This window comes from Lepisosteus platostomus, chromosome 11, assembly GCF_059453375.1.
Source record: "Lepisosteus platostomus isolate fLepPlt1 chromosome 11, fLepPlt1.hap1, whole genome shotgun sequence".
Lineage (NCBI taxonomy): Eukaryota > Metazoa > Chordata > Actinopteri > Semionotiformes > Lepisosteidae > Lepisosteus > Lepisosteus platostomus.
The window spans coordinates 46,702,559-46,725,276 of NC_142621.1; the positions used below are offsets into that span (position 1 = coordinate 46,702,559).

General features: G+C 43.5%; 1 protein-coding gene across 6 annotated transcripts; it reads right to left on the reverse strand.

The window, feature by feature from the left end:
* Nucleotides 1–2,337: 2,337 nt before the first annotated feature.
* Nucleotides 2,338–22,558, reverse strand: prpsap1 (phosphoribosyl pyrophosphate synthetase-associated protein 1). 6 transcript variants are annotated; one of them, XM_088600075.1, is made up of 13 exons: nucleotides 22,445–22,558; nucleotides 21,909–22,007; nucleotides 21,466–21,574; nucleotides 15,927–15,979; nucleotides 15,629–15,695; nucleotides 14,266–14,438; nucleotides 13,637–13,752; nucleotides 13,268–13,323; nucleotides 12,277–12,422; nucleotides 10,298–10,336; nucleotides 6,517–6,587; nucleotides 5,513–5,659; nucleotides 2,338–5,048 (listed from the first exon to the last, which is right to left on the reverse strand). In XM_088600075.1, exons 3-13 carry the CDS (start codon nucleotides 21,546–21,548, stop codon nucleotides 4,890–4,892), a joined length of 1,110 nt encoding a protein of 369 aa, XP_088456201.1. In that variant the 5' UTR covers nucleotides 21,549–21,574; nucleotides 21,909–22,007; nucleotides 22,445–22,558; the 3' UTR covers nucleotides 2,338–4,889. The 6 variants fall into 6 exon arrangements, with proteins under 6 accessions (XP_088456201.1, XP_088456196.1, XP_088456202.1 ...); XM_088600070.1 differs by having other exon boundaries at nucleotides 21,466–21,628; XM_088600076.1 differs by lacking the exon at nucleotides 22,445–22,558 and adding an exon at nucleotides 22,291–22,438.
* Nucleotides 22,559–22,718: the final 160 nt, after the last annotated feature.

The window sequence follows — 22,718 nt, forward strand, 5'->3', positions numbered from 1 at the left end:
CGTATAAACGGCTGACCCTGTGCTCTGACCCCCAGCTTCTCTCCCTGTCTGTGTGTCTCATGGAGAGCAAGCTGGGGTATGCGAAAAGGCAAATTCCTAATGCAAGAAATAGTATATGGCCAATAAAGTGATCTTATCTTACTCAGAGAAAACACAACTGACTTATTTCACACAGAGGTTATCCCGTGCTTCTTGATACTGGAGAATGAGGATGTCAGGGAGGGGTTCGACCTAAACGTGGTTTAACAGGGGACAACAACATTCAGGATTAGATGCTTTGTGAATGTTTGGCTCGGGCTAGATTTCAGATTGAAACAACACTCTCACACTGAACACACTCCAACAGACGTCAGACAAGGGGGTAACGATTTGAAAATTTAAAAAATTGACAGCATCTAAAACCTAAATCATCAGGTATTAAGTCTCATATAGTATAAATTACAGGTGGCTTATGGCCCATGTGTAAGCATGTCTGTTTGGGCAGACATAGGTGACTGAAAGGCTCAGTTCCCAAAAGAGTTGGTGTAGAATTTGAAGGACACGTCTGTGCACATCTGGGGCTGCTGTAGAACGGTTTCACATTAGCTTTGGACAGGAGAGAGAGTGACTAGATCGGTCATGAAACAGCCCCAGCGCTGCGGGGCAGAGGCCCACTATTTACACCAGGATGCAGAGCAATGTGGCTTCTGGCGGAGACACAGCCAGCGGCGTGCTTCCTCTTTCCAGCGCTGTGCAGAGAGAAGGTGCATTGTTCCGCTGGTGGCAGACGAGGAAGTGCAGCGCCGATCAGTTACTCTCTGGTTCCTCTTTGCAGGCAGTTTTGACATCGTGCCCCTCTCCTCTGGCTTCAGACGCACAGCTCCGGGTGACGAGGAGAGACGCTCGCCGATGACCAGGTGGGGACTGTGTGCGAGGGGCTCGCTGCTCTGCTCTGAAACCAGACTTTTATATGGCTTGGGGGTGGGGGGGAAGGCAAGCAAAACCGACTCTGGGGTTGCACAAGGACATCGGGTAGGCCCTCAATTTTTCACTGCATTGACAGGGTCCTGCTGTTTATATTCTTTCATATAACTCTTTAGTGTTGATCTCAGTGCTGAACTGCAGCAGCCCTCTGCTCTCGGGCTCAATGCTGTAACAGCTGCAGCAATACAAGCCATACAGCCCTTTGCCGCAAGATTCTTTTTACTCAAGAGCATAAAATAGCATTCGGAACATTGTAAATAACCTTAAGGCAGCTGGGGGTGACCTGCCAGGTGCAGCTCAAGACCGGAGCTCACGCAGGCCGTCCCACATGCATTGTCCTGTAGACCATTTCATCGTGCTGTTTTCCTCCAGGAAGGGAGTGTCCAGGGCAGCCGGACAGGCGCTCAGCCACAGCTCCTGCCCCTGGACTTGGTCGAAGCTCCTCAGTGACTACTGTACAAACAGCTGAGGAGTTTGGAGCGAGTATAGGGTCAGGAGCCTAAATGTTCCCGTAGCGGACCACAAAAACCAAAGAAGTGGTGGTGAAGATTTGCTCTGTTCTGCCAAAGTGTGCCTATCCAGGTCTGACTACTACTTTGTGAGGATTAAAGCAGAGCAAATACCTTGAGACCCTAGAGTTCTCAGTCCTCACTGGGTAAACTGCTTTTATGGACCAAATGCTGTATTAGATCAAGAAGTGCCGTTTGGTTCTATCCTCTGTTGAGCCCCACTTCTGTGGAGCACAGAATAGTAAATAAAATCGGATTGCCAGTGTTGTGGGAGATCTTCTTTATCCAAATGCATGCGCTCAGCCCGTGTGATCGGTTCACTTCACAGACACGGACGTCTGGAGTTTATGGTGGGTCCCACCGCAGCAGGGCTGCTAACGAACCATTCCTGGGAATGCACTGGCGATAGGGAGTGTGCTCCTCGTGCTTTTAATCGGAGCGCCGAGCCTCGGGTGGGCTTTGCTCCCACCTCGGTCATGGCAGGACAGCCACTGGTGTTAAAAAGGAGGGAAAGGGTAAACAGGACCATTTCACCATCTCCATGTGATTTGACCACCTTGGTGTCCCCACTGCCACATGCAAATCTCAAATGTCTCGCACCACGAGTACCTCGCTTACCGTCGCTGCTCTCAGGCTTTATAAGCAGGAGCTTGGTGTGGCCCACGAGGTGTTACTCTCAAGTGCGCGAGTATCAGCACCTCCACATCGGCAACACTGACAGTACAGCTCAAAATCGCATCGCTGTGCAGCGCTGGTTATAAACCATTATAAAAAAACTGAATTTAGTACTTAAAGAAACAGTCATCTACAGCCAAACTGGTTTCTACATTCAGAATTCACAAGACAAAAAGTGATCCACACCATATATACATTTCCTTTTTATTATTAGGCTACAAACACAAAACCAAGCCAGTCCCTTAGAGGTGAAATCAAATATGAAGCTGTAACGTGCTCAAAGCATTTTTCAAATACAAAGATGGAAAATGGACATAACCTAGCACAGCAAATATAAAGAACAGCAATTAAAAATGTAAGATGCTACAATGTGGTGAAGTCTCATGAAGATGTAGTGCTTTCTTACTGCAGGTGATCAGTCCTGCCTCTGACCCTAATGAATACACAACAGGCTATCCTGAAGCAAGGAAACAGAACATCAGCTCAGCTTGGTCCAGCAACATCCTTCCACTTGGAAAACAAACAGCAGTACATGCATGTTCACATCAGTATTGCTAGGAAAACATTTTAAACCTGAATTCCTAAGAAAAAGGAGCCTCTTAACAGTCTATATATGCACAAAACACCATGTTATGGTAGAACAACATCTGTACAGAACTTACAACCTTTAGACTTTCCAAACACTTTAAGCTCTTTAAAAAGCTTAACTCCACAAAGGCAGAGAGCACACAAGCCACTGTAGTAGGGATTATAATGATCAGCCCTTCAAAAATAAAAAAAAACCTTCATCCTCAAAAGACTGCTCCAAGTTGGAGGGGGGGGGAGGGAGGGAATTATCCTCAACTTAAAATCCACATGTACACGTTTGAGCCACTTCTACTAAACACAGAGAGGCATTAACCGCATGCTGAACAAGCACACTGCAGGACTTGCAAAGCATCAGATTCGACAGCCATTCACTGATGGATCTTGGCCAATGTTGTTTACCGAATATGCTTCAGAAACTTAGACTTCAAAACAATCAGTGCAAATATTCTGTGCATTAAAAAGATGCTTATTGCAGCCACACTAATACTGCGTGTGTAATTTTTGCTTGGATTTAAAAGGAGGCGTTAACCGGTTACACAGTCCCCAAAGCATGACGACAAAGCCTGAGAGATAAAGTACGCCTTCTCATATTTCAAATACTGTTCAGTTCTCATGAAGATGTGAAAACTTTTTCAAACTGTACGCCTTTTAAGCATGGCCATCTCCACCAACAGTATAAAGACTAAAAGCTGTACATACTGCAGGTGAATTCAGCTGGCAGCACTTTTGAGTTTGTCTGCATACTACTTTGAATTACAGCACTTCAAAAAGATCACAGTGAGCAGCGGACTGGCAGATCTACAGGCTGGATGGAGAGACCGAAGAGGCTGCAGTGCAAAAGGCCCAGCTGTGCCTTCGCATTCAGCTGCCAGGACAGAGCAACATTCTGCAGATTTAACAGAGTTAAACCAGCAGGTGTCACCAGTAATCTAGAGGCCTTTAACACAACGGCTGCACTAAGCCTACAGACAGGAGCTCAAGAATTGCCCCCTATTAAATTCAATAGAGACTCTGTGCTTTGTTACACTGGAGGAAGCAATGGTGCTGACTTTCATACCACACCACTTTCTCAAGTCATATAAATCCACATTTAGTCCAGGAAGGCTTCCTTCACCTGATCAAAAAAAGATAGGAAAGTGTTGGAGAGGTACTCCAGCCCGACTAAACACAGTCCAGTATATACTGTTAATAACACCATTCAAATACATCCCCCTCAAGAGATCAGGTGCAACTAGCCCTTCATAAACCTGACAATCATCTTAAGATAGTTTGTGAGGATGCCTGGAATACGGTTTGAAAGCTGACTGAACACACTGACTCCTTACAGGCTCTTGCTAATCCTGCACACTTAGCAAAACAGACTTCTGATCTGCCAGGTTTCTCAAGGCTCCACTTACAGAAAATCTTGCAACAGCCACTCGTATGCTGAAGAATCGCACACAAAAATAATTTTACTATTTGGTATGGACAGCGTCAAGAAAATACTGCACTAAGCATGCCATCCAAAAAGGTCTGCCCCTCAGCTTTTTTGAAGCCCTTGAACAGCACTTCAGTACCAGGGAGGAAGATGGTAAAGTGATCCTGAATGCATCTGGCATATTTTTGTCCACTCCTTCAATACACTGCAGAATTCAGAAACAAGTGCCAGGTCCACTTTTTGTGCGTTGACTTAAGAAGAACAGAAAAAACACTCACTGACTCGGACAAAAAAAAGTGAAGGCAAGAGTATGACAGAGATGTTAGCAAACTCGTAAAGTTGGAAAGGTTCCTACGGTGTATGATTTTTATGCACATATACTTTGACTGCACAGAGTACCGATTAATAAAATATAAATTATGAACAAACTAGCACAATGGTGTTACAGCTGTGAAAAGCCATCATTTAGCTTCTTGGACATCTTCCATTAACAGATCACTAATTAGGTAATAAAATGGAAAAAAAAAACCCTGACCGATAAGCCATGCCACCTTTGACCCAACTATCATGGCAGCAACCTCTGACCTCACAAGCATGGTGGGCTGGACACAGGTGGGAGTGGAAGATACATTATTATTGCCTTCAGCTGCCTTCCTGTGCTCAGAAATGAGGTTTTGCCCTGCTGCCATTTTTATCCAGGATGGAGATCTCGGTTGCGCCCCCTGCTGTCTGCTCCTCTAGTCGTCCACCGTGATGTTGCGGAACAGGTAGGCCATGGACTCCCCATTGTGGATCCTGCGAATGGCTTCTGCCAAGATCATGCTGACATCCACAGTCTTTATCTTGGGGCACTGCAGCTTCTGCACCTCGTGAGGCACGGTGTTGGTCACGACAACCTAGACCACGACCCAAAAGAACCACTTTACAATAACACAAAACAGTGGTGCACGGTTCTGGTATTGGAGAGTCAAAACCATGCTGAATACCACGCATGAATCTTGCCTCACAAACAGCAGTTCATGTAAATAAAAATCTAATCTTACACTTGCCAATGTAATCAACGGGAGAAAAGCAAATCAGTAATACTTCAACAGTTATCTGTCAATCAATAAGCAGATTAGGTCAAAATCAGAGATCTCCGTCTTTGTGTCAGCAATATGACAGGCCTTTCCAGGCCTGATGGTTGAGTCCACCCCAACCCTGGGTCTATCCACTGCACAAGCAAGAAGCTGCAAAACACGGGAGATGTTGTAAGAACTGCATCTTATGCAACTCAACCATTCCCCGCACATGACTGGTGCACTGACCACCGCTGCACAGAAAGCCACAGAGTTGACAGTTGAAGGAGTGGGAGGCTCACCTCGTCAATAGCTGACTCCTCGATCAGACGGGGGGCGTCTGCAGACAGCAGGCCGTGCGTCGCCATGATGTAGATCTTGTATGCGCCCCGTTCCTTCAGAATCTCTGCAGTAGCTACAAAATCTTCCACATCATCTATGATATCATCCTTACAGAAAAAAAGTAAAGGGAATTATTGTGCAAGACAGCACAAGACAGCTTGGATAAACCCTCAAATAATTCAGATAAAATAATGACCGGACAGTTCTCAACATTCTTCCTTAATCGCATCTTGATACTCTCTTGGTTCTACAGCCTGTGTAAAGACAGAATGCCTATCTTTTACATTTTTCAAACCACTGTGTATTGCATCATCCTGTTCTGAACTGACCTAATTCCCCACCAGAAAATCATCATACCTTATTTCCAATGAACAATAAAACATCTCAATACACTGGTCAGTAATTTGCTGGGGATATTGTATGCAAGGATGAAATTGAAGTGAAGTAAAACTCTCAACAATCTTGCTCGCAGATTTGCTGTACTGTGCAAATATCAAAAACTACAACTACTATCTACTGTATGTCATTATTATGTTAAAATGTTTAGTCACAAAGCATCTACACTCTGTCAATGACACATGGTTGTTTTTTTCAAGGTTCCATATGTTAAGAAAAGTTTTGGATGGAAATGAAAGTATTGTTTTAAACAATCTTACAGCATATGTCCTGAAAGATTTGATTTGATAAACTATTTTTCAAATTTATGTGGACATCCATGAACCTTTAGAATACCATCTTCCACTGTTTTCCAAATGAAATTTCATTGTACCTATGTCATGTCTGTTGAATAAAATGTGAGTGCACCTCTGGAAAAAAAGATTGCCATTTGTGAAACTGTCACAGTTACAAATGATTAATTAAGAGTCTTATCGATCTACAATACTATAGCACAGTATGTATAGGACAGTTTGAGAGCAGTCAGCCCTGCAATGCAGAGCTCAGTTTAGTGAAAGCTGCGCCTTACTACAATAATGGCGATTCTTCCTCCTACATCCCCAACGACTGTGATAGGCGGCTTTTCCTTTGCCATCATGACTGCAACATACGAAAGATGTAATTATTAGCACATTTCCAAAGCATTTAGAGCCAGAGGGAGGGAGATTGGGTAAGGTGGGTTAGATAGGGCTTCCCAAATGCCAGATGCTTTTTCTTGTGAATTTATAAAAAAGCATCTGAGGCACTGTTCTGATCCCGATCACTTCGTAGCCTTTTCCAAAATTCTACTAAAGATTACAGAACATCTCAATCAAATAGAGGATTATGAATATGAAAGTATCCCTATTTCAGCCCACCTGCAAAAAACAAATGTTTGTATTTCGAAAGAACCCTGAGCAGGCAAAATTAAAACATGCTCCTCTTTCACCCAATATACCCAATCAGATTCTTGTATATTTAAAAACTTCAACCAACTTGACAAACAAGAGTGGTGATTATGTGTGGTTGCATTTAGGACATGCGCTCTGCATTTTTTATTTGACATTATACATTACAAACAGAATTGAAACAAGCTGCAATATCATGGTTTCTAAAATGCACCTTTTTTCCCAGAAAACGCTGAGGTTTTAAAATACACAAGAATTGCTTCAGTACAACAAATTCCAAACCAATGCAGGTCAAACAGGAGTGCCAACGTTTCCCTTTAGCATCTGTGATCCCTCCTCTGGGCTCCGCAGCAGCAGCGCTGTCGTACCCTTCCACAGGCCGGACGCCAAGAAAGATCTCGACCAAAACGGGACAACATACTGACCGCAGCAGCGACAGAGCAGGTCCAATCCCTGGCTGCCAGACAGAAAACACCTAGACCAAAAGTCAGGTCTCTCCTGCAATTGGAATATTCTCCAATATACATTTCAAATGCTGAAGTGTTCATCTTTCCCTGACTCTCTAACTTTATAGCCACAAAGCAAATGTATAAAAAAAATAAACCTGGCATTTGCCCCTCTGGCCTTGTGTCTTTTAAGAAGACAAATTGAAAGTTACAGTTTGTTTTTGTCTCCACAACAGTGCTGCCAACTTGTTCAATACGCCACTGAACATGGAGACTGGGGACCTGCTCAGAACCATGCTGTATGAGAAGGATGAAGATCCAATGGTCTAGCCTGGGAGAGCTTGACAAACCTGCCCCCCACCTCAGTGTAATTTCATCAGACTTTAGGTTACACATAAACGAACTGGTTCGATCACAGATAGAAAGACTAGATCAGATGACCCTTGCCCCCCCCCCCCCCCAAAAAAGTCAAGTTCTTTGGACATGGATTGTCCAAGAACAGAATTTCTGCAAAAGGGAGAGAAGCTTAAGTGTTAGTGTTTAATCCTCCAAAACAAAGAGGGCTTTTTCCAAGACCCTTTTCTTGCAACAAACAAGGGTATGCTAAGCAGAAGGCAATCGTTACTAAGGCTTTGATTAAAAGCAATTAAAGGCTTCCAGGGATACAAAGGCCTCATTTAGTTGGCAGTCTAGTATATAGTTATAGTGTCCTTTTCTGACCACCCAAAGCCAAGAGTTCAGCTGAGAGACACAGAGACACACGCACTGTAACCTCCTCAAGTGTCCTCTGTAGTTCGCCTGTTCCATACAGGCTGCAGAGGAGGCCTTGGTGTCTTGCCCAGTGCCAGCCAGAGAAAGGGGGTACAACACTGCCACCGAGGTCCAGACCCTGTGATCGCTGGTTTGAAAGCATTCATGACGAAAGGAATCCTCTAGTGAGATGCCCATCCCTCCTAGGCCTTCTACATTAATCACACAGCACAGCACTGAGACCTCAGCCAGGACAGCCAGTTAACCTGGAGCACTGGGTTAAGAGCAGCTGATCACAGAATTCACACGAACTAATGACATAAAAGTTAAGGGGATCTCTAAAATGACTTAAATTGGCATTTTAATTTTTAGAATTTAGTCAAATCTAAATGTAGTGTTTGAAGCTTAGTTTAGAGTTTACTTTTGTCTGTGTAACATAGCCCTTAAGTAGTAGTGTGTACAAAATGTTTTCTTTCTGCATTACCTAGTTCTTAAACCTGGGTGTTTAAATACAACCAAGATGGGATCATGATTTTGAATCTTAGTTCATTTGTTCTGTGTCATTATTTCAAAAGAATGATTCTCTGATAGACCTCTGGAAGGATTCATTTTCACACACTGATGAAGGTTTGTATTAACTCATTTTGTTCCTTTAAACTCAAATGTAAATGGATACACATATTTAAAGCAAATGCATTTGAGAAGTCAAAAATGAGTGAAGAACTCAAAGTTTAATCAATCATAATTACAGGTTCAAAGAACCCAGAATATCCAATGATGTTAGTACTGTCACCAAGGCATTAACATCCTTCACTCTCTAGAATGGCCAGCTATACAGGAAGGCAAGAGAATCAGTTGCATCTCTGCTCGCTGTGGAAATATCAATCAGCAAGATTTCCTTTTTTATCTTTTTTAAACACTCATACTTCATGAACAGTAGGACCATTCCAAAAGGTGGCCATTCAGCAATCTACACACTTATTCCCGAGAGCTTTGAAGTCTCTGCATAGCACACACACTCCGAGGTCTTCTTATCCTACAAATTTCAATGCCTTTTGTTTTTTTCCTCTTTCTGGGAAGAGAAATGCTCATTAAAAGGGCACAGATTGACACACCTGTGGCCTGAAGTCACCATGCAGGCCAGCACCAAAGGGATAGATTTTCCACTCATGTCTGTTAATATGCCACAGGCCCCTTAAGGTCTACAGTGGAGCTGTGGCATCCTTCCCAAATTCAAGCTTGTGGCATCATGTTTGCATCATATAAAGCACAGTGGAAAACTGTCCCCATAGACTCTTCCCACACACAAGCCTCAGCCATGCCCTGCATTCCAGCTGCACAGGCAGGGCCAGTCAGCCTGCAAGCCCTGCCCAACCACATCCTCTCCAGGCCCCACCCAGCCACACCCACTGCCATTGCCATTGCGCCCATGTGGTCTGCCCTAGGGCTGCAGAACCACCATCTTGAAGGTTTGGGGGGGGGGGGGGGTCTTCAAATTGACAGCTGGCTAAAAGCCAGGTTAAATAAAGAGGACTTTTAATTTAATTATTTGATTAATTAAATCGATTGCTATGAGCTCTTAAAGAACAAAGAGCTTAAGAGGGCCCAAGGACTCTTGAGGATGTGTGCTGGCTACCTCTGCTCCAAAGAAATTCTTTCAACTGCTAGTTAAAAAAAACAAGAACCCAATAAGATATTCAAATTACAAAACATCAGGCAACTAATATCAGATCAGCACTACCATTTTTGAACTTTTTGTAAGGTTTAGATTTGTAAACCGCACAATTCCATATTCTGGTAATAGTCTTGACTGCTTTTTTGGAATGGAAATAAAAACCTACTGTAGGTCTTAAGAGTGATAAGAGTTTTGATCCTTTTGCACATGTAAAAGGATTTTAAGATGCGGCTGAAAGATCTCACACAAAGCATAGGTTGTCAGAATGTTGCCATATACACAGAACAAGGATTATTTTGCTGTAATGTGCACAATCTTTAATACGCATTTTCAATGCCAGTCTTAAAACAAACAGCAGATAGACTGGTCAGGACTCCACAGCCCATTTCCAACATTCCTTTCTGCAGTGAAATTCAGGAAAGCTTCTCAAAAGAGTGTGCTGGGAAGCAGAGATTGAAAGCTCTCGTTCTGACCAGTTCTACATGCAAGGGTTATTCAACCATCTGTAATGTTATTACTGTGATCAAAAGTGTCACTTAATTACGGTCGTACTTGGGAGCTCAATGCCAGGAAATGGAGCCTGCTGCTTCCCTATTGCCAACAAATAAATTGACCATTAACAAAATATTCATACATATGAGACACAGATTTAATAACAGAACCTGCAAAAATCACTCGTTTTCCAATCTGTAATTCATATTTCCCACAACACAAGTAGACCATTCTTCAAACCTTAACTTATAAAACTGGTTCAGGTAGTCTCCCCTCATGTCAAAGGGTTATTGCTGCATGGCTGGGAGGAAGACAGTTTACTCAGCACTGATGCAAATTTGAATTCATGTGCTGTAAGGGGGTGGAAGGCTAAGGAGAGAGAGAGAGACTGATGGTGCAGTACTCTGACTGTACATCCCCAGCCAAACTGCAACATTTTTAAAGGTTAGAAGGACATCCAACCAGCAGTTAACTTCTGTGCTGTTCTGCAAATTGGTGCCAATGGGTAAGTAAAAGAAAAACCTCCGCCTTTTCCGCAATATGAAAACGGAACATGCAGACTCCTGCAGCTGTGAGGGAAGACACACCCACACGGTGACCCTTGTACTTGTCAAACAGCCTCAGGGGACATGCATAACAAAAAGGTTTAATTTTCATATTCCAGGATAAGGATATGAGGATATGAGCAAATTGACAATCTATAGAACAAATTAACAGCATAGGAGCTTGTCAATGTTTCAAGTGCGGGTTTATAACATCAATAACACAGGTTCTGGAATTAACACAGCTATTCTCTCTTCATAACCAAAGACGTGAGGCTCTTTTTGTTTAGAGAGATGGCCCTTGGGGATAACATAATATGCAGCAGTCTTTCCTACTATTACAGCTGCAGACAAACATTTTAAAAAGGAACGTGCACAAAGTCTCTTCCAGGAAGCATCCAACAATGCAGCTTTCAACAAAGCCTTCACCTAATTCTACAGCCAGAGAAAGCTGCCAGGAATCCGGGGAACAAAGCTACTTTGATCACTCTAGGGCTTAAACTTGGGATTTTCAAGCATTAGGGATGAGATGTCAGCCCATGAGCCTATAAAGTGGTGCTTGTTAAAAACAACCCTCCCCACTGACTGTATAAATGAATGCAAGTCACAACCTGGTAAATAACCCAGCTTGCGCATTTCACTGTAAAGGAACAACTTGCTTTGTTAAACTTACGAAAAAAGCGAGCAGGCGTCAAAAATAATGTATATTTTCAATCGATATGTCAGAATACTCTTGTTAAAATGCTGAGCATGTGGATTGTTGGAATGTTGTGTACGAATTACCAGGGGGTCTCCAAGGGATACCGAAGATACCATGCCAATGTCGTGGGTTTTAGGACAAGATACCCAAATACTAAGGTCGGTAATCTGGCTCATGCAGTAAAAACAGGAAGGCAAAATACTGAAAATACATCAATAAAGACAAACAAGAATGATCTGCTGAAATGGAAGATAACTTGTAGAAAAAGAACTGTGAGCAGCACATATTTAAACTAGACAGCAGTCTACATTCCTGCACATTGTTTGCCACCTCTTCCTCTTTTGTCCTCACGCTCAGCAGTTTAAATGAGGTGAACATGGCTGCAGTGGGCACGGTTTGGACAGGATTGCATACCAGAAGGCAGGGGACTAAGAGCTCAGAAACCTTCCAAATCTCTACATGGGAACACTGGTTTCTAAATGCTTCAAAGGAGCTCTTTGCAATCTTTTGCATTTTAAGAGGCTCTGTTCCAGCCTATGAACAGGTGAAGACGGATCTATCGATTCAATCAAATCCCATCCATTTCACCTAGTTCTATTCCAGATCCTAATCCCCCCCTCTCATTTCCTCAACGTGCTTAAATCCATTTAGGTAGTGACAGACATTACTGGAACTGAAGTGCTGCGATGGAACAGAGTTGGGGGACATGTCCTTGTCTGTCCCTGGCTCAGAGTAACAACGTGCCTCCTTGCCTAACTGGCACAGCACAAAGAGGGAAAAGGACCGTTTCTCCTTACATGGCAGCTCCAGGCCTGGGTGTCCGGTGCTGTTTCTGACGGAAGGAGGGGAGTGTCTCCCGTCAGCCATGTCGGACTCCGAGCACTGCGCCTCGCCGTGCATCACCGCCAGCCCGAGCCGCAGCCGCTCCGCGTATGACTGCGCCCTGCAACAGCAAACACATCATCACCGCGGAGTCACGCCTCCCAACACGCGCACAGGGGCACACCGCAGGGTCACGCCTCCCAACACGCACACACACGGGCACACCGCAGGGTCACGCCTCCCAACACGCACACACACGGGCACACCGCAGGGTCACGCCTCCCAACACACGCGCGCACACCGCAGGGTCACGCCTCCCAACACACGCGCGCACACCGCAGGGTCACGCCTCCCAACACACGCGCGCACACCGCAGGGTCACGCCTCCCAACACACCGCGGTCAAACCTGCCAACACGTGCACACGCAAACAGCACAGTCATGCTGCCCATTTCCAACACGTGCACACGCAAACACACCACAGAGGCACGCTCCCCAACACACACACGCTTCACGCAAACACAGAGTTACGTTTCCAAACAAACACACTGAGTTACAGCAGTCTCATGCTTCCAAACATGCGTGCACATTCTGCACGTGCAAGGCGAAAAGGGAAATCAAGGATTTAGGAGGACAACAGGAGAAAACATGCAAGCACTGAACTCTTCCAAGTACTACTGTTAACCGATTCGTTACACATGACAGCAAGACTAGAATAAGATGCAAATAGGTGTTAACTTGACACTCACCGTTATGAAGATTCTCTGGAATTTCTATAAAATGAGCTCCACCTAGTATTAGGAATTGTTTGGACAACTAATTGCAATTTCTTGTCTATCTCATTTTTCCCTGACACTGTGAAGCTGGTTGCATTCAGTACATGACTGTCAACAGAGCTAAAAACACTTCTCATCTGCCTGAATACATCACTTTCTATGGTCACCCATAAAATGAACAGCATATTTACCGTTTAGCAGCTGACGGTGACTTTGCCACTATAATTGCATTTCGATAATCCGGAATCTAAAAAGACACAAAGAACACGTTAGAAAATGCTTAAATACTTACAGCTACCTCTTCAGTAACAATTAGCACTGAAATGCCTTTTCATTTCAACAGATAACAGCTTAATTAAATGTAATAATTTAAGTTTATTTTGTTCTTTTTCAAGAATAAAGGTGATAAAGACATTACAATGCCCCTGCCAGTAACTTTGGGAAGAGAATGTCCCACAAATGTCATTAGGAGTTTCCACATATAGGTTTACTCTCAATCAACAGTTTAAAACCCCCCAGAGTCAGAAGGAACAAAACAACAATGCCAGGGCTCACAATACCTCCTCCTGTATGTACTGCAGCAGGAAGGGGGAAGCTCTCAGGTTATCCACAGGGAAGCTGAAGAATCCCTGGATTTCTTTCTGGTGTAAATCCATGGTGATAATATGAGTTAACCCTGGGTGAAGGGAGCAACACACAATAACAAGCAGGTCAGGACACACTCATGGCAAAGCAGGGATGCCAGGTTTAAACGCCTTTCTTTGATTCTGCCCACAGTCTACCAAGTAATTACCTGCCCCTCCCCTGCTGTTGATTCAAAAGGGAAAAATAAGTTCCAGGAAGGCATTTAACACTCCTAAAACAGAGGCTTTGCCTTACTGTCCACACTGGCTGTGTGTATAAGCCAATTTCGCCAACGCTGAAAAGAAATCTACTTTATTATACTGCCATATCTGCACAAATTACTGAAAGTGTAACAGCCCATGAAAAATTCCTTTTTCTAAAAAAAAAAAGTCCCAACTATGATCTTTAATCATCAGGGTCTCTCACAGTTAAAAGAGGGGGTTAAATGCATGCTCTGAGGTCTTGGCATAGATGAGGGGACTTTTGAGAAAATTGTCTGCAATGTGTCCAGAAGCATCATGGCTACCCTGTGCCCCAGCCCCTTGAGATGTATAGTAAGTTTCACCTGCTTTAGCCAGCATGGATGCCAGCAGTTTGCACACAATGGAGCCCCTCTTTCTCATTTTGCACTGCTTGCTGTAAGGAAAGTAAGGGATGACACCTATGATGTTCTTTGCACAGGAGGTCTTGAGAGCATACGCCATGACTAACAGCTCCATGATGGCTGTGTTCACATCTCTGCGTCGTCAAACAAGAAAAAAAAAAGGGAAAGAGGACATACGGTAAATCATTGGTGCTTACAAACTATGAAACAATGGCAATGCAATGCAATTCTGAGATCTATACTTCTATTCTTTGGGGTGTAAACTGCAAGCAATACAGACTTTGGCATGATTAGCCTAGTACCCCAATCACCCATGGACTCTGGGCTTACTATCCTGTCAGGCTGCCCCATGCCCAGACTACAGCATGTTCTGTGTGCCTCAGAGAGTGAGCATCTGGCCCCCTGTCCTGTTGCAGGGAGAGTCCCAACTTAATGCAAGACCACCGTGTCAGCCAGCCCAGTGCAACGGACAGCCGCTGCACCATCTCTCATTTTAACTGTCCACAGCCGCACATCAATCCTGTGCTGCAGCATCTAGAGTAATGACCTGCACTGGCTCCACTAGAATAATTTTCTACACTATTAATGCATGAAATAAATCATGGAAGCACTTTGCAAAAGGCTAACATACTGCACCCTTTAAAAATTAATCTCAAAACTATCTGAATATGCTTGGCAGACAGGAAAACGAAAAATATAAATAAGCTGTGCAAACATAACCCTTTCTCTTCCTTGCATACTGTTATTCTTCATATGGCAAAAATGGAAAACCACTAACAACAACCTCAGTTAGTCATGTGCTATATATATACACAAGCATGCGCGTGAACTAACAGACAAATGTTATCCAAGTAATCCTACAGATTAACAGAAAACATCTGGCAAAGTCTGGGATACCAACAAGGTTTATGGAGCCTATGTTGTACTCAGGAGTTAATAAACTAACATCTTCTTCTATTATTTTACAAGTAATGGGTTTCAAATGTCTAGGACTGGCAAGGCGACAGCTTCACACTGTGAAATTCTGGAGGACGTCTTGAGTAATGTTCTCAGCTCTCCAGAAAACCAGTTTGCCTATACCAAACACAATCAGATGCCAATGCACACAGAATGTGTGACGCCTACAAGAGGAATGAGGAAGACTAAGGTGCTTGGCAGAAGTTTTCATCACAAGCCTGCAAGAGTTCACATGCACACAATGCATCCGTGCAGTGTGTAGTTTTCCCCTACAGCAAAAGATTTATTAAGGATGCAAACGCACATTGAAATTATATAGCTGGGGAAAGAGTCGTCTGTTAACGAAATCATTTTGTGATCCACTTACCTAGGGATTGTCTGTATGATGAAGATGTCTTGCCCACGAACAGATTCTTTAACATCTACCCGTGTTTCTATTTAAAAAAAAAAAGAGGTGTTGTAAATGAATGTTAACCCATTTAAAACAGCGCATCCTGAAACCGACAGAAAGCATAGTCTGACACAATGTGATTTAATGCGTCTCTTCAGCATGTCAATAGTCTTGCACAAAAAGCTGCATGAGTTTCAAGCAATCAAGCCCATACCGGCAGGATGCATTGTGTTACTGGATGTAATACAGCAGGCACCCAAACGCATCTACTCACCTCTATTGGCTTCCTGGTAGACCACAGACTTCCCCAGTTCAACCCCTAGACGCCTACACAAGAAAACAGGTTAATATTTTTCAAAGTACTGCAAAAGATGAAAGCGATATTAAAATATTTAAAGAACAAAACACTCTTTTTAAAACTTTTGGTGAATAATTTGTCAGATTTTTTAAAACACAATAGCACAAGACCTTTCTCCCCCCAACCCCTAAAGTGACTCTGTGCCACTTGACCAGGCTCAGCTGTGAAATTCAAAACATGCATTTAGTCCCAGGACCCTGTGTCGACTTTTTAAGTACATTACAAAACCCTGTGCAGTGATCACTGTCAAAGCACAGACTGCAACAATAAAACTAATTTCAGACATAAAGCAGAACCTTGAACATGTATTATTGCTTTTAAGCAAGTGGATGCTGGCAAAGTGAACAAACAGGCATGCAGCCAGGCCATTAGCACAGACCTCACTGCTGTAAGCACACTGCATTCGGCAATTTGATTGTGTTCCCACATCGGTGTAAATGACCGTGCAAGTATGTGAATACATCTCCCCACACTTGGATTGAAATGCTTGTATATGCAGATATTTCACAGAAATGTATGTTTATACCCATCTTCAAGGCTTCTTAATTTCATCGTAAAATGACTAAGCTACTTTTCTTTGTACTTTTTCTACATCTTCAATGGACTGCTTATGGACACACCAAGTCATGTGCAAGTCACACCGAAGCATAAATGTCAAATGTGACAATGCTGCTCAATCTCCGTGGCGTGCAAGCTACAGTGCTCTTCCACAGCACAGAGAATGAGCTGTGCACTCCAACTGTTTAACCTCACCTGGAGAGCAAAGGCACGGCACAGATTCCAGGAACTCAATCTGTACACTACTGGCCTTGCTGTCCTTTTCAAAACATAAGGTAAATGGGAGGTAATAATGGCTTCAGTAACCTAAGTTCAAGGCAGTAGCTGCATCAGTGTGCGTAGCCTGCAAAGGAACAAGTAAGGTTTTATTCCATGCTGAGAAGAGAAGAAAGGAAAAAGTTTTCAGGTCTGAAGAACCGAAAGGTCTCAGCCGAAATGTTCAGTAACCTAATGCAACTACAAAACTGCTGAGAAGGCAAAAAAACACCCTGAAACAATCCTGAGCAATTCTGTCAGTAAAAAAAAACACCAGCCCACTCAGAAAACAAGGTCCAACTTTAGACAAGGCCACCGTTAAATCACGTAATCGCAACAGTAAACTGTCTAAATCTAAAAGTAAGTAATCAACATGCAACTTGAGCGGAGCCCACACAGCTACTGTCTTTAATCAAGGGGGCACAGCAAGCAGAGCACCAGCATGTAGAGTCCAGAGCAGTCTACAGTGAAGTTCTGAATTCTGAGCAGCTTCCTGCAGCTGCTACATCAGAATCGCCTGTGGCTGCAGCAGAAAGAGAGCACGCCCGGACCAGGATATGACTAGCCAAGGAACAACTTCCAAGAAAGTAACATTTATCTGCACTGCAGTTAAGATTTACAAGCAATTGGATGTCAAGTGCCATCCCTGAAATGATGATGATATACGTTCTCCTAAACCTGCTTTCTTCAGCTGTCAAGCATGATATTTCTGATGTACAGTATGAAGTAGACTGCGTGTGTGATTTGGGAACTCTCAGTCCTACTATCTGTACAGTACATGGAATGTACTATACAGGACACATATATATACGTATAGCCTCACTACAGAATGCAGAGAGGTAGACATGCGATGCCTTAAGCACCAATCACATGTAGTCTATTTCTGGATTCTAAAGATTATCATGTTCTCATCTTTTTAATCCAACTGTGATGAGCTACAAGATGAATTCAAGGTCTTACTAGGCTGTCTCTTGACATGATTATCCATTGTGCCAATAACAAACGTACTTTGATAGTCACACGTCCCTGCTACGATGCTTACAAGAAAATTTCAGTCTTGGCATTCGCCTTGTAAACATTTTCTGCAAGAGCCAAGATTAGTGCAAGAGCTTGAAAACAACCCCTTGTCTGAACTGTGAATGGGAGAAGTCATGGAAATTAAAAGAGTTTAATTAGACTGCATTTGGACTCTTCCTGAGTCTGCTGACACACCTGAAAGGCCAGTAATGAGCCACTGAGTAGAGCCCAAATCTTACTTCTTCGCTGTAAGAGCAACAGAGCTCGGGGCTGTTCTGTACTGCAGAGTCACAGGAGTCGCAACAGGCAACAGGTTTAGGCTCCGCAGCAGGGAAACTGCATCTGTATTTATTTCAATTTGTGCTTGAAGTTTTCATGCGTTTCAACATGGTTGAACTCACAACTAATAAAAAGCCTGTTTGGCAGACAGCAGTTGATTGACCTCAAGATCTCATCTAGCTTGTTCTCTAATGTACCCAGGGTATCGTCTTCAGCAGCATGGCTGGGAAGCTTGCTGCACACTCCCACAATGGCCTGCATCAAGACGTGCCTCCCGTTCTCGGTTTTAAATGTACTTTCACGTAGCTCCCACCCGTGTCCTCTGGTTCATGTTTCACTGCTCATCGTGAAGAAGTCCACTGCACTGACTTTATTAGGTCTTATTAGGAATATTTGTATCAGGTTCCCTCGCAGTGTTCTCCGTTCAGGACAGAGCACTCGAATCTGAAATTCGGCTCGGACTTTCTCTGACTCCAATGTCTCGGAATCCCAGGTGCTCCAACATAAATACTTGCCAACAAATGTTCTAGCACTGGCTTGTTTTAGTCCTGGCAATACCCCCCCCCTCCCGTTTCCATGGCCGGCAATTTTAATATTTTTTAACGGTGAAAAAAGCAGGACCTTACAGCTCCCCCTCCCACTTATTATACAATGACCTCTCACAGTGCTGGCCCTGGAGCGCTGCAGTCCCTGGGTTTGATAGCTAACTCCTGATCATCAAGAAGTAAAGACCTGGAAACAGTGTTAATAAAGGTCAGTTAAGTGAGCATTTGATTGAAATCAAGTGACGAACAGACCAGAGTGGAATGAAAACCAGAAAACACAGAGGCCCTGCAGGACCAGAGTTGACATCATGTGCCTGTTCCCTAGGCTATATGCTATAACATTAGGCTACATTATAAACTGACATGCTCACCAAATCCCTCATCAAAACTGGCAGTCCTGGTCTTTAATACCACCTGTACCTGTGACTTAGAAAGTAGGCCTATCAAGTGACATTCCAGGACTTCATCTGCATGCCTGTTCCTTCGCTCATGACTACACACCACCAAGGCAGCTTGGACTGAAATATGAACACACAGACCTCAAAACTCCAAAAAAACATGCAAAACAGTGTTAACGATCAGTTTTACTCTCCAACAATACAAAAAAAACGGGCAAAACAAAGCAGGGGGAGAAGAAGCATAAACTGCAACAAAATGAAATTAAAGTTTGCTATTTTCCATAGCAAACTTCCATGATGGACAATCCTAGCAAGATAACGAGAAAATGAATCAATAAACAGTAGATAAGAAATAGAGTCCCTGCAAATGTTCAATTTAACTGCTAAGGCAGAAGATCAATAACTCTGGCACCTTAAACCTGAATGTTTTGTTAAAGAGTTCGTGCTCTCAGTCCCTACAGCAGAAAGAAGAGTCTCAGGACTGGGTGATAAATTATGATATTCTCTGAAATCTCCCTTTTAATTCTAAGAACACTGTCTGTGCATGCCATTCTCCAACAGACAAAGCAGAAGTCATTTCAAGAGAGACTGCGTCACAATCAGCCCTCAGGATACAGGAACGTTGCATACTGCATTTGTTCATCGGATCACAAACAATTTAAACATCATAAAAAGCCACATACAACCTGGAGTTTTCCTATTGCATTTAAATGGGACTGAAGATAATTAAGACAGGAAACATCAGAAAAGCCTAAATAAATCAGAATGTCCTTATAACACCCAAATGAAAGCCCCCTATTTAACACTTGGCACCAGACAAATACATTTAATAACGAACTGTGGGCTTACTGAACATACTTCGCCATTCAACTCAGACCATTAACTGCTGCACCACACTTCTTTTTCTGATCGACTCAATCGTCTGCAAGAACAGAAAACAGCGATCCCCAGCAAATCAGGGCACAATAACATAAGTAAGGTTACGGCTTGAACCCTAACTGCTAGGCAAAGAAAGTAAAGACTATCCCACAATTTCACCCAGCCAGTTCCAACAACACAGCGCTGCATTTTATCCACAACCCTTTGTGTACAGAACTGCCTCCTTTTGTCGGTCCCAACAGCATGGAAAGACATGACAGGGCACTGCAGCTCAAATAAATACCCCCGAACACAGACACACAGAGGGGAGGCGTTTGCCAAAGATTACTACTGTTCAACCCCGCTCCAGCCTGGAGCAAAGGTGGTGTTTGACGTTGCCCACGAGACTGGATCTAAACTGGTGATAACATTATCACTCCTGAATTACTTCACCTAAAAATGGAAAAAAGACAAAGACTAATGGAAATTTCTTTCTTTGTTGAAAAAAATGCACTTTAATTCATCACACAGGGGATCCCAAAGTATTTAAAATAGCCAAAAGACAGTGAATTAAAGAAGAAAAATAAGAGCCAGGACACACAAGCTGATATATTTTAAGTGCATTTAAATCCAAGAACAAGAGGCACTTTTACAACACTAAGGGTTGTGGGGGTAACAAGATACCCAGTTATGTTGTTGAAGCTGATACGCCGGCCACTTTCAAGAAACTTGCTCAAGGGCACATTAACACTGTCTCACCTGAGATCTGAACCCTTACCACTTCTCCACTAGATGACCACATGAAGACTTACACTACTCAGACTCTGATCGCTAAATAACTTAATTCGACCCCTCCCACTTACATGATTTCAAATCTTACAAGTCTTCAGAACTCCATTCAAAAGTTACCGCCAAAAGCGGGTGAACCGGAGCTCTCCAGAACAAGACCTGCAGGTCCCCGTTTTAAAGGAATGGGTGTGTATACATAGCAGCATTTCACAATTCAGACTCTATAACCCGTGAACTCTCTGCACCCAACCCTCCGAGAGGCAAAATACTGTGCATGCTTGTAGCGGGCGGTGCTTAGTCTGCGTTGTCCTGCAGTTATACAGAACACAGTTCGCCAGAACGAACGTCTGGCTTAATACAAGCACCGTGCAAAACGTTTAGCGAAGCTAGACGTTCTTCCTACTGAGTTAACTGTGCTGTGTCACACATCACGTCTTTACCACCAACCAGCCAATTAACACTGAAGCTTATGCAGTCAGACTCCAGCCGTCCAGGGCTACCAACCCATTTCTGCTTTCCAAAGCCTCAGATCCTTGCTCGACCAGGAGCTCAAGAGCGCATGTGCTGTATATGTGATCTGTATGGGGTCGATGCCGAGCTCAATACGGGCTCTCCCTGTTATTAATCGAGGTTTTGCCAGCGTTAATGGGGCTAGAAATGCGAAATGCCCGGCGCTGGTTCACTATTTTACCTCCCAACCGCTGTGTGCAAGCGGACCCTGGCTCTCATAATCAATAACCATGATAACATACTTACTCGGTTATCTTCCGGGCCAGCTCCGTGCACGCTGCTGTGGAGTTAGCAGAGAACACCCGGTACCCACTTTTGGAAACATTCATTCTCGGAGAAGACGAACCCCTCGGTGCTCGAGAGTGAGAGAAAACAGATTTGTGAGGGACGCCCAGCCGCCTGTGCATATCTTGGAACAGTAAAAACACAGCTTTCTAAATCAAACGCTGTTTTGAAAAAGTCTGGGTGATGCTGTTGGGGTTTTTTTTTTTTAAAGCCAACACCTCACCCAACCAACAAGCACACAGCCTTATCTCACTGTAGCTTCCTATCTGTAAAGCCTTTCCGAGCACCAGTAACTGCGGCGCAAATTACTGTAGACTCAACAACAGAGATTGTATCCTACTTCGCCAAGGATTCGCTAAAAGCGTTAGATATATTCAAAAATACGTTCAGTAGGGAACACTTACTTTTGTACCTTTCACCTCGCTAAAAACTTAAGGGGAGCTGTAGAAGCCTAAGAGTGATTAACCGTGTCCTTCGCAGAATACAATGATCTCTGTTCTGTTCTGTATATAAAAAACAAAGGCAAAATAAGACGGTGTTTTTAAATCTAGGCTTTCAATCACCGTCTCCTGCGCCAGTTGGGTGAACTATGAAACCGAATTATACTACTACTACGCTAACGATTCATTTCGATTAAAAAACCCGAAAAAAGTCGAGTCACAGCTCAAACAAGTGGCGTTTTAAGGCCCAGTTTACAAAAACTGAGTGGTAGATCATTTGCGATGCAAAAAACGACACTCCAACGCCGTTGTTTACAAAAATAAAACTGTAAAAACTGCAGCTAACCGAGTTATTTCTAATGCAGCGTAGACACGGTTTTCTCCGCTTTAAGATTCGTGTTTTCAAAACCAAAGCCCTTCTGATACAAAACACACGATGGCAGTACGTTTTGTACAAATACCAAAACTTGTACTCTTAACAGACTACAAAACCAACCGACCCTCAATCCAGTTTGTCTCTCAAGCTTCTGCAAAAAAAAAAACTTTGTTGCAATGCAGGCACTGTACCTAATCGTCCCTCCTCTCGTGACTGACAGTCGTGGACAACCAATAAAAGGCCCGGAAACTGAAAGGAAGGGGCGGTCGCTTGACGAAATTAACCACTCAGAACCCTCTAATGCATGGTGACCTAGGGTCAAAGAGCAAAGGGTGCACTTCCGCAACTTCCTGTTGAGTAGCTGCGGGATTTGAAATGCTGGGTACATTAGTGTGGAG

Excerpts from the sequence above, each read along its gene's own strand:
- prpsap1 (XM_088600070.1), bottom strand. The coding sequence starts at position 21,626 with ATGCACAGGCGGCTGGGCGTCCCTCACAAATCTGTTTTCTCTCACTCT. Across the intron at positions 13,753-14,265 it reads ATCCATGCTGGCTAAAGCAG|GGTTAACTCATATTATCACC; the intron begins GTGAAACTTACT and ends CCCTTCACCCAG. Across the intron at positions 5,660-6,516 it reads GAAGAATCGCCATTATTGTA|GATGATATCATAGATGATGT; the intron begins GTAAGGCGCAGC and ends TTTTTCTGTAAG.